General features: G+C 38.1%; 1 protein-coding gene across 2 annotated transcripts in view; it reads right to left on the bottom strand.

The window, feature by feature from the left end:
* Positions 1 to 743: 743 nt before the first annotated feature.
* Cpne8 (copine 8) overlaps positions 744 to 12,610 on the bottom strand; it is a 158,849-nt gene continuing 146,982 nt past the window's right edge. For both annotated transcript variants that reach the window (XM_042677716.1, XM_042677717.1), the window contains 2 exons: positions 11,094 to 11,167; positions 744 to 2,662 (listed from right to left, as the gene is read on the bottom strand). In XM_042677716.1, coding sequence (XP_042533650.1) covers positions 2,474 to 2,662; positions 11,094 to 11,167 — 263 coding nt within the window. In that variant the 3' untranslated portion in view covers positions 744 to 2,473. The remainder of the gene's footprint in view (positions 2,663 to 11,093; positions 11,168 to 12,610) is intronic.

The following is a 12,610-nucleotide window of genomic DNA, read 5'->3' as shown; positions in this document are numbered from 1 at the left end:
CCCTGAGTTTCACTTTGTTTCATTTGTTTACTCAAGGGTGGTGCTCTGCCACTTGAGCCATAGCGTCACTGCTGTGAAGCCATGAGACTTCACCAGAATGTCTCTCTGGTACTAAGGTCATAGGGGCAACTATTGGTATGTGTTTGTGCTTATAGCATTTGTTCCTGGAATTTTCAAAAAATATTTTTACAATGGCAATGATTTCCCTTTTCCCAGTTATTTTTGCATGAATCACATGTTACTTTCATTTTTGTTTTTTTCATTTATTTAGTGAAGAGACCAGACCTAATTACTTTTTAATCTTACATAGGGAGTTAACCTCCAATTTTTTTATTATTATTCTTGGGGCCACAAAGTTTAACATTGGTAACCAAGGTTGTCTCATTCTTAGCACTAGCTTCCACTAGATTTGGCAACACTATTCATCCATGCATTCATTGATTCATTTATTGTGCCAGCACTGGGACTTGAACTCAGGGCCTCCACCTTTTATAAGCTTTTACTTGGTTTTTATGCCCAAGTCTGGCACTCTACAATGTGAACCACCCTTTCACTTCACTTTTTTTTCTGGTTAATAGGAGACAAGAGTCTTACAGCCTTTTCTGCCTAGGCTGCATTCCTCAGATATCAGCCTCCTGATTAGCTAGGATTACAGGCATGAACCACCAGCACTTGGCTTTATTATTTAAATAAAAGCATATACATCAATCATTCAAAGTCAGTCCAAAGAAAAACAATTGATGTTTCACAAAAAGAAAAGAATATTGATCTTATTTATTTTAGGGGATTTTTTGGAGTGACAAATAAAGACAAATTTTAAAAAATGAATAGATTAATAAACCAGATGGACATAAATATTTACAATCAGGAAATCTTCATACCCCATGTCATTCATATATGAAATTTACAGTGCAAATAGTTATCCTTTTAAAGATTTTCATACATACTTAAAAACGGACAATTGAGTATTACAGTCATGTAACAGAGATTCTGTAAGATATGTGGGTATAGTTTTTTCAGTAAAATAGTTTCATGCTTATAAAAATCACCCTAGGTCAAACTGGGACAAACAGAATAACATACAGTAGAAATAAATCAAGTAGGAAATAAGGTGTAAGTAAAGAAAAAAATATTACAAAGCCATTGACATTGTTAACACAAAAAGAAAAATAAGATACACTTTTCTATATTTTGAAGGCAATTCACAATCAGTTCCAGGAATTCTGTGAGAATTTAAGGCTGTTTGTGCTAAAGAAATGCTTGAATTGAGACGCAACTTCACAAAACCATAATTCTTGTAAAAACTGTACATGCAAAAACTCTTGATAATGAATTGTGGACAGGCAGGTCAGTATGTCAGAGTAGATTATTTCACAAATGTGCACTAAGTCACATGGTTTTATCTACTACATTGGGAATTTCACAGAAGATTCCAGTCAGTACACCCTGTGTGGCAATGTGAAAGGGTGATAACAAGAAATCCCAATTGAGAGAGCCAGTATCCCTTTGAATTAAAATATCTAGACATAATATAGAAGGGAATAAAAAGTTTAAAACATCTGCTACATGGTTGATAGGTAAATGTTCCGGATTTCATGTAGTCATCTTTCTAAATAGCATTGCAGTAGAAGAAGTATTTTCTGTGCATTGATAGGTCACGGTGTTCAACTTTTGAATTCATCTACTTCGCTGTGTGGCAAAATATAAACCAACTGCAGTCTATATTTAGAATCCAAGCTCCATGAAAAAAAAAATGCTTGCTCTGGCAGGATACCTATCTGCTAAGCTAAAAATTCCCATACCTGGCAAACTTAACCGAGAAATTAATCCCTAAGCAGATGTGGCTCCTTGAGAAAATTCACTCAGTAAGAAATAAGAAAAGTTTCTTACTTTCCCCCCTTCTTTGCAATTTTACTTGTCCAGACAGTCATTCAAAGAGATATTGCTCTTAATGTGAGTATCACTATTGCAATGTATAGGACAAAGGATTGAATATTCAAAACTCTTCTTCTTAAGAACAATTATAAAAGTATTGAAATTTAAAAAGTTAGTAACATGTAAACATTGATACAGAGAGACTGCTCCTACACATATAGCAGCCGGGGACAATATTCCCATTGAAAACATAGCTTGTGCTTTTTCCCAACGAATACATTGGAAATTAGCTGTTCTATGAAAAGAAAGAAAGAAAGATTCAGAGAAGACATCTGATTTCAAGATTTTCAGCCACTGTGTTTCCCCTGTTGCTCATGCAACAAACAGCCATATTTACAGTTTTGGTTTAGGAGGAGAATGTAATTTTGGATCCAAGGAAGCACACGAACTAGTACTTCTGAAACCAAACTGAGAAGAGTCTCTCGGCTCTCTGGTTCACAAGGGAGCACCAGGCGCACAGCATGGACCCGCGGCTTTGATGGATGGGGCGGTAACCATAGCGACCGGGGGCGGTAACCATAGCGACCTGGGCACGCGCTCAGATCTGGGTCTGCAGCAGGTGCGTTGGAGGGGTGTAGGGCGGAGGCGCGGGCGAGGGCTTGATCCCCCTGGCCCGCATGTAGGACAGGAACTGCTCTGGGATCTCAGCCAGGACGTCTTTAGCCAGTCTGGCCATGCTCAGGATATGGTTTCCACTTCGGTCGATATAATCTCGAAATGGCACAAACTGAGGAAAGGTCAGAGACTTTAGTGAGTCCTAGGGTATGTCACAAACATCGGCACACATTTGGGGGCGAAGCTCAGGGTGATCGTGAGATGAGAAAACAATTATGCATCTAAAAATACTGAATCTGTAAAACGTTGATCTAAAAAAAAAATACGACAGTTCCCAAATGTACTCAGAGCCTTGGCCTCTTGCTGACATGTTTTTCTTTCTTTTTTCCTCTTTTTGTTCATAGCTGACACTCTGTCACTTAAGTCACAGCTCCACTTCCAGCCAGGTTTTTGCTGCTTAACTGGAGACTTGCCTGGGCTGGCTCTGAACTGTGTTCCTCAAATCTCAGCTTCCTGAGTAGCTAGGATTACAGGAGTGAGTCACCAACACCTGCCTCACTAAATCTTTCTAATATATACGTTACCTAAAAAGGGATGCAATTCTTTTCTAGGTTAGTTTGCAAATAACTCATGTGCGGGTTACGCATACAACATCACTACATGCACTCTGTCATGTGGGATTCTCAGACCTGGCTGATGACACACAGGAAGGCCCATTTAACCCTTTAACAATTGTTTCCTATCAACACCTAACTGAATTGATTATGCAAAACTATTACCAAGTAGTACAATCAGTGAAAAACAGCACATATTATGGAAGAGAGCTAAGCATACTGTCTTTATTTCACGTTTTTATTAGTATATATTAATAGTGGAATAGGGTTTTCATTTGATACTTTCATAGGTGCATACTCTTCTAACTAATTCACCCTCCTTATTATAGTGCTGGATCCCTCAGTTATATTCCTTTAAGCCCTGCTCTTCAGTGTTCGATTGTTGCGCAAATACCAAATCATATGGCCATGGAAAAACTCATATGGTCCCTTCCCATCAGGAGAATGAAATATTCAGTCAAGAGTCCAGATGTTAATATTTTCGTATTTCTGAATTGGGAAAGTAAAAGGAAGATGTTGGCATGAGCTTGTGGTGTGGTTTCTATTGAATTTTTTTTTCACATCATATAAAAATAATTACTCTGAGCAGAGTGCCAGTGGTTCATGTCTCTAATCCTAACTAAAAAGGAAGCAGAGATCTGAGGACTGAAGTATGAAGTCAGCCTGGAGCATACAAATCTGGGAGACTCTTATTTCCCATTAATCAGCAAAATACCGGAAGTGGAGATGTGGCTCAAGTGGTAGAGCACCATCCTTGAGGGAGAGAGCTAAGGGATAGCACCTAGGCCCTGGGTTCAAATATCATTATGCATGCGCGCACACACGTGCGCACACACACACACACAAACACACACACGCACCACTAACTGATTACTTTGGTGTTATATAAGCATTTATGAAAGATCATTTAGCAGCTCAACACTATACTCTGGCAACAGATTGCCTGATTCTATTCATATTTATAATGGCTACTTAAGTTGTAAATGCTGAGTTATTTAAAGGCATTAGTTAATTTCCCTTGGGGAGACAGTGAGTGATTTGTGAAGCAAGTGATTGGAATTGTTACTCTTCTGACAGTTTGGGAATGTACAGTGAAGACATTCTAGAAAGTTGAACAATTTCTGAGTGGGACATTTGAAAACTGAGCTAAGTCATTTTATTTTTCTTCTGAGAAAGAGAGATTCAGAACATTCACAACTCTTTTTATTTTTTTTTTTGGTCGGTCGTGGGGCTTGAACTCTGGGCCTGGGTGCTGTCCCTCAGCTCTTCAGCTCAAGGCTAGCGCTCTACCACTTGAGCCACAGCGCCACTTCCTCACAACTCTTATTGTAAAGTTTCTTCTAACAAAATGTTTTTGCTTTTGATTCAAACAATTACTCAAAATGTGCTTGTAAGAAGCAGATGGTTTAAGGGAGTCTAGAAATGAGCAGGTTGTTACAGAAAACGCAAGTTAAATTTTTAGCAAATCAAATAGGTATAAGCTGGGCACCAGTGACTTATGTCCGTAATCCTAGCTACTCAGGAGGCTGAGATCTGAGGATCAAGGTTTGAAGACAGCCCAGACAGGAAAGTCCATAAGACTCTTATCTCTAGTTAAGCACTCAAAAAGCCAGAATCATAGTTCAAGTGGTAGAGCACCAAGCTGGAGCATAAAAGCTCTGAGACAGTACCTGGCCCCAGAGTTCAAGCCACAAGACCAGCACTAAATAAATAAAATAAAAATTGAAGTTAAAATTTATTTTTAAGAATTTTGTGATATCCTATAATGTCAAAACTCTAGGTGTTCAGTGTTATCAAAGTACACACCATTCTTCTCATTAATAAAAACCTGCTTACACATAACATAAATTAGAAATCCTAGGTTTCAGCCAAGGATGGGAGTAGATGTCACCTTTAAATTGGGAATATTAGATGAGGCACAGGGTGTGAAGGTCAGGTTGAAAAATCTGTCACCTTCAACCAGTGTGCCCAAAACTATAGTTCAGTGTGAGAACTTTTTACTCACAAAATCTAAATCCTCTCAATCATTTCCCAAGTGAGAAATGACCATGACAAACTGATCTTCCTTCTCTTTCCCTTTTATTAGTGTCAAATACTAGTTTCCAGAAAAAAAAAATATGCCCTCATTTTTCCTGAAAGATGGCTTACAGCCCTCTCCTTTTAGATATTCCCATTCAACCTGTAAGGCCACTCTTTGCTTTTTTCTTGCTTAACATGTCATTTCTGAGCTTTGTATCTGGGGACTTCCTGCTAAAAAAAATTTCATCTGTGCTGTGAAGGCATATGGATCATAAATTAATTGGTGGCTCACACCTGTAATCCTAACTACTCAGGACACTGAGATCTGAGGATTGTGGTTCAAAGCCAGCCGGGAAGAAAAGTCTGTGAGAGTCTTATCTCCAAATAACCAGCAAAAGATGGAAAGTGGAGCTGTGTTTCAAGTGGTTAGGACACCAGCCTTGAGCAAAAAGGTAGAGGTCAGCATAGTTCCTGAGTTCAAATTCTAGTACTGGCACACAGGAGGAGGAGGAAGAGGAGGAGAAAAGAAGAAATAGGAGGAGGATGGAGACAGAGAAGAGAAAGAGGAGAGAAGAAGAAAAGGGAGAAAGAAGAGGAGGAGGAGGAGAAAAATCAATTTTCCCTTCCTACTAATTTAACACAGTCATATAATGAATACTAATGTGTACATTTGGCTCTATAGAAAATATGGAACCTATGATATCTGTGATATTTTACATCTTCGTTTCTATCTCCACCAGTGTAAAGAAATAAGCCCATGGGTCCGCTCTACTGGCTGGTTCTGTCTATTGGCAAAACAAGTTTTGAATCTGTTTGGCCAAATGGGCTTTTAGTTCCTCTTTGGCTCTATTCTGTTTGACTGTTCCTACTGTGCAGAAATCCATTAGTGATTTTTCAACTGTAAGCTTTCAAGATCATTATTCTCCCCTTAATGTAAAATGTGGTCTAAATATAATTTTTTAAGGAAATGATAAGCTGGCCAGAGGCTACATGGCTGCGTGAAATCAGCATCAGAACAATGTATAATAATTTCAAAATTATTAAATCAAAGAAAAAATAGTGTTGGTTTATACATGGGGCCAATCCATACCACAAACAAACAAGCAAAAAGCCTGTGCATGTATTGACTTAAGAAAATAAGTTGGGGAAGTTTTAGTGTAACAATCTGGGAACTGCTTACTGCTTATAGGGAAAGTTTGTGAGACTGCATCTGGAAGCAACAGAAAGTTCTCATACACCAGGCAGATGATATTGTTTTATGTCCAGCTACTGTGAAATCCCAACATAAAATGTGCCTTTCCTCTCCCATTCAACTATTTGTAACCAATCTTATCTATAATAACTGATGAAGGTGAGTGCTGCAGTATTTAGTGAATAGATATGTAGCATTGTTTACCCTAGCCAAGACAGAGAATCAACCCAGATGCCGCTCAGTGGACTAAGGGATCAAGAAAATGTGGCATATATACACAATGGAATTCTACTCATCCATCAGAAAGAATGATATTGTGTCATTCATAAGGAAATGGAAAGACTTGGAAAAAATATGTTAAGCAAAGTAAGTCAGACTCAAAAAAAAAAAACCAACATAGATTGCAGTTTACCTCATTTAATGTAACTAGAATGTGTCTATAAATCTACAAGTAAACACATTTGATGGTAAAAGACAAAAAATACACTGGGACATGATAATTATACAGGACTCTAGAGACTTTCACACAGTGAGACCAGAAGAGTATATTCTTAGGAGAGGATCATAAAGGCTCAATAGTTATGTGCATATGACTATATAAAATGTTATTTATGGAAATTAACTCCAATAAATGGAAAGAAGAGGTATTTTGTTACTTTGTCGTTGTTTTCTCCTTTGTCACTGTTTTTGTTTTCTGTAACTTTTGTCTTGTATGTAAGTTTATCTGATTTGGGAAGGAAAGGAGAAGCACAGAAATGGAGGGACAAAGGGTGAGTAAATGCAGCAGTGGCACTCACTAGACACTGTGTTGGAAATACACTTTACAACTTGTGGGGATGGCGGGGTCTGGAGGGAAAAATTGGGAGAGGGTGACATTGTCAAAAAGATATGTACTTATTACCTGACTTATGAAACTGTAACCCCACTTTATATCACCTTTATAATAACGGTAAAAAATAAAATAAAAAATGTACACTCAAAGCATTTCAATAAATTCATCACTTAGAAAAAAATTACAACTGATACTGACTTGAAGACACTGATTTGTTTCATTCATTTGTTTTGGTGCTAGTATGGAGACTCAAACTCAGGTCTTGGACGTTGTCCCTTAGCTGTTTCACTCAAGGCTAGCGCTCTATCAGTTGAGCCATAGCTCTACTTTAGATTTTCTGGGGGTAAATTGTAGATAAAGGTCTCAGACTTTTACCCTGACTGGCTTTGAACTTCGATCCTCAGATCTCAGGCTCTGGAGTAGCGAGAATTACAGTCATGAACAACCAGCACTGGACTAGAAGACATTGTCGCTGAATTATTGAATGGTATTCAGCTGAAGACTCAATAACAGATCACATCTGATTTTCCCAACTGCCTTATCCATATTTTGAATTTACATAGAAGGAAGTGGACACAGTTTAATTACCTTAACAAGATCAGATAATGACAAGTATTAGTTATGGCTGGAACCAGAACTGATGTGACTGTTGATACTGTCAGCCACTGTGAGAAAGGAAATCAGTCACCACAATCTGCTTCAGATTTCTGCCTTTGACAATGGTGCATTTATGAGAGTAAGGATGAGGGTTTGGAGTCAAAACTCTCTTGGAAATTTGGACTTAGCAATTTAAGGATTTACATAACATGGCAGGAGTCTTTTACTCATTTTTAATCATAGACTAATTTATTCATATGTAAACAGTTGTAAGACAAAGGAGCAAGCAGTAGTCAGGTACCTGTTGATCATGCCTGTAATCATAGCTAATCAGGAGGCTGAGATCTGAGGATATACATTCAAAGCCAGCCCACGCAGGAACATCTATGAGATTGTTTTATTGTCAATTAAACATCCCAAAAAGCCAGAAGTAGAGCCGTGGTTCAAGTGGTAGAGCACTAGCCTTGAGCAAAAAAACTCATGGGCAGTGTCTCAGGCCCTAAGTTCAAGCCCCAGGACTGGCACTAAATACAAAACAAAACAACAACAACAAAAAAACAAAAAACAAGTAGTAGCTGGGTGCCGGTGGCTCATGCCTGTAATCTTAGCTACTCAGGAGGCCAAGATCTGAGGATCTCAGTTCAAAGCCAGCACAAGCAGGAAAATCCATGAGACTCTTATCTCCAATAAACCACCAGAAAAACCGGAAGTGGCACTGTGGCTCAAGTGGTAGAGTGCTCGCTTTGAACTGAAGAGCTGAGGAACAGTGCCCAGGCCCAGAGTTCAAGCCCCACGACCAAACAAAAACAAAAAAACAAACAAACAAGCAGTGTTTTTAGAACAAATTAAGCAATATAAAGACAAAGTGAAAGAGAAAATGAGTTCAGGTATGGAGAGTTCAGGCTTTAGGAGCGCTTTCTAGAAGGAAGTTTCCAAATAGAAACTTTCCACCAATGGCTCACATCTGAAAAGTTAGTTACTCAGCAGGATGAGATCTGAGGATCCCAGTGTGAAAAGCCTAAATAGTTGTGTAGTTTCAGTGGTAGAGAACCATCCTCTAGCAAAACAACTAGGGGACAGCACCCAGTCCTTGGATCCAAGTCCCCAGTAAAAAGAAAAAAAACAAGAATTATGGAAATTGTGAGATGTAAAGTCAGCCAATTTATTTCAACAAAGCATGTTATGTTTGAATAAGTTATAGTAAAAGAGGAAAACTGGAATGAAGTCATGGAGAATCTCAAATGCCATGTTTAGAACTAAAGTAATTTTTAGGATGAAACCCAGGGTCCCAGCTCATTAGTTGTGCATTATGGGTAGGAGAATGGAGCTTCATATTTGCATTTGCAAAGTATTAATCAAAATACGTGCTTCCTAAGGTTAATTAATGATTGAGGGAAGTCCTGTTATGTCTCTCAGCCCGAATACCATACAAAACACTCAGCTGAGTTAAACATCATTATGTAAAAAGTTGGAAAGTATTAAAAATTTGGTATAATATTCAAAACTCAAGCCAGGTGCGAGTAGCTCACATCTAGCATTCTAGGTCCTTTGTAGGCTAAGATCCAGAGGATGGAAATCTGAAGCCAGGTTGGGCACAAAAGCCAAGACTCCCTCTCTAAAGTAACCAGAAAAATCATGGGGTGGAGGCATGGATCAAATGCTAGACACCAGTCAAGCCAATAAGCCAAGCAAGCTTAAGGCTCTGAATTCAATTTTTGTACTAACCAAAAAAAAAAAAGAAAAAAAGAAAACAAACCAACCCCCCCAAGCCCCCCCCCACAAACTCCTTAATTATACTATCCCCATCTTTCTGCTAAACAGCTACATACTAATATTTAGAACCCTGAACTTTCATTTGTCAACTTGAGAAATCTAGAATTACATGCATGACAAAAATGGAAAAAAAGATCATTTCTTTATTAAAACAATTCCCTCTGTGTGTCACTATTTCTCTCTGTCTCTCCTCTCTTTTGTGCCAGCACTGGGGCCTGAACTCAGGATCTGGGTGCCGCCCCTGAGCTTTCACTCAAGATTGGTGCTCTAACCCTTACAGCTCCACTTTCAGCTTTTTGCTAGTTCATTGGGCTTTCCTGCCCAGCTTGCTCTGAATGAGCTCATCAGATCCCAGCCTCTTGAATAGCTAGGATTACAGGGATGAGCCACTAGCACCTGGCTACATTCTCTCAAAAGCTATATTATGGATGCACAGAAAGGTGATTACTTAAGATGATATAAAAGCCACTGTTTAGAAATCAAAACCTTTATATTCAATTTATATTTGCAATTGAGCCTTCTTCTGTCCTTTTTGAAAAAAGATATACTTTGTAGCTTGTTCTCTTTTGGAATTCTAAAAATGTATAGGCACTCATAAAACTATGCAATTAAAATAACTCCTCACTTTTAATTTTACATTTTGAATGTGCTTCCATTACTGTTCTCTTTCTATTTACTTCTCAATAAGTCTTTTACTTAGGTATTTTTCTTGACTCTAAAATTTCTTCTGTGCAAATTTTATATATCAAATACAATCTGTACTACATGGATTACATATCATATCATATATACTATAGTTTTAAGATCTATTTCTCAAAATTTCTAACCATTTTCTATGCTAGAAAATATGAAAATAGCTATGATCATTTTGATGCATTGTTTTATTAAATGTATTTATTTTGTGTATACCACAGCTGTCCTGAAATTTATTTAGTTTTTATTGGGGACTAAATAATGAACATGAATAAACAGTGCTAATGAAAATTTCCATTATGAAACCAGGCACTGGTGGCTCACACCTGTAATCCTAGCTTTAGGATGCTGAAATCTGAGGACAAAGGAAACCTGAGGATCCAGGTTTGGAGCCAGCCAGAGCCGCAAAGTCTGAGACACATCCCCAATTAACCACCAAAAAGCCAGAAGCTCAAGTATCAGAGCACCAGCCTTGAACAAAAAAGCTAAGAGCCTGAGTTCAAGACCCAGTACCATCATACATACACATACACACAGACACAGACACAGTGTATGCGCGCGCGCGCGCACACACACACACACACAATTCCATTTATGTTCCAAGCTTCTAATTTCATGAAGGATCTTAAGGATATTTTCTGATAATAGTAAAATGGGAAGAGAAATTCATAAGCAATAGCACTTATATGTGGTGAGCTTAAAGATAAAAGTGACTGAATGTTGGTTCTAGGCCCTCTCATTTAACATGTCTCACGAGGTATGAACCAACTAAGTTAACAGTACCTAAAATGCCTGACTTCAACTTAATCTGCTTATTTACAAATAGGAACAGACACGAACTCTTCACAATGAATAAAAAGGACTATTATTTTAACTGTCTTACCTGTACAATGTCCCGTTCAGCATACTTTCCTCTTGAGGAAACTCTTACATCATCCCCATCCAATTCGACCATTGCTTGAGAATGAAAAATGACTCATCAGTACATCTACCTTAGTCAAATACTAAAACTGTAGGCAAGAAGAAATCATTAGGTATTATGCACAACAGGTTCTGGGTGATGACCAACAGTCTACGGCTATCTTCATTCTACTCATGACTCCTATAGGAGAAAACGAACCATGACCTTTATTGACCGTTTGAAACCCAGGTAGGCAGATCCAATGTACTATGAAACATTCTTTCACTATTTCTCTCTATACTGTAATTTTTATACTGTCCTTATTCTCAAAAATACTTTTATTATCTTTAGTTGTACAAAGGGGTTTCAATTCATCCTGTCAGGGAGTAATGTGAGTAATGTCACCCTCCCATCATTCTTCCCATCTCTCCCACCCCACCCCTCTCGCGTTGCCTGCTTCCATGTTCACATACGTACATTGAGTATTACGACCACATTTGCTTATACCTCCTATATGTTTTTAACTTGTTTGACTTTATTGTGCAGTTCGTTCATTAAATTCACATTTGTTTCCTTTCTACTTGAACAGCCTTGACAGAAATCGCCATGGAACTTTCAATAACAGGTTGCACTTCCCTCTTATTGAAAAAACAATGGAGCTGTGTGTGCATCCAGATCTCCCACTTTATAAATAAGTTATAAAATGAGTGCATTTATTCTATCCTGTCAACGATTGGTTAAGATGTGATTTTGTAAAGTATATATATGTATTTAGTTAAGGAATACTTGCACACTGTGAGATGAGCTAGTATTTGGTAATGCTGTATTAAAAATGGGACAGCTGGTGACATGTAACATTGTGTTGTGAATAAGGACACCTTATTAAGTTTCGGTGAGAATCCTCTAAATAATTAATGAAATGAGGGAGTCTAATTTGTGTTTAAAGTATAATTCTACTACTGATAATGCATTTTGTACACGCATGATGCTCGCCAGACTCTAAGAGAACCACTTGCCTCTTCAACTCCTGAAAAGCTAACTATCCCTTGGCCAGAATACCATCAATACCTTTTTGCTACTTTTTTCAGTCCTTGGGTAATGTATTTCAGTTAAAAATATTGCTTTCTATTGTATCTTTCTATACGTGTTCACAAGTGAGTGCTCTGGTTGGAACTTTGCTAATGCACATGACTGACAGAATTGCAATCTGCCTGGATATACAATGTACATTATAACTGAGCACTGCCAATAATAAGGTCATTAGCTTACTCAAAATATGAGACCTAATTTTTTTCCTCCCATTTCATGAGGATGTAAATAGAAGGATCTAATATTTCCAATAGTAGCCAGGCGCTATTACAGGCTCACACCTGTAATCCTAGCTGTTCAGGAGACTGAGATCTGTTTGAAGCAGCCCAGGCAGATCAATCCAACAGATTCTTATCTCCAATGAACGAGTAAAAAGCTAGCAGTGGAGGTATGGCACAAATGGCAGAGAA

This window comes from Dipodomys spectabilis, unplaced genomic scaffold (assembly GCF_019054845.1).
Source record: "Dipodomys spectabilis isolate Male_0828 unplaced genomic scaffold, ASM1905484v1 ptg000039l, whole genome shotgun sequence".
NCBI lineage: Eukaryota > Metazoa > Chordata > Mammalia > Rodentia > Heteromyidae > Dipodomys > Dipodomys spectabilis.
The sequence above is the reverse complement of the archived record's forward strand: the minus strand, read 5'-3'. Positions and strand labels throughout refer to the sequence as shown.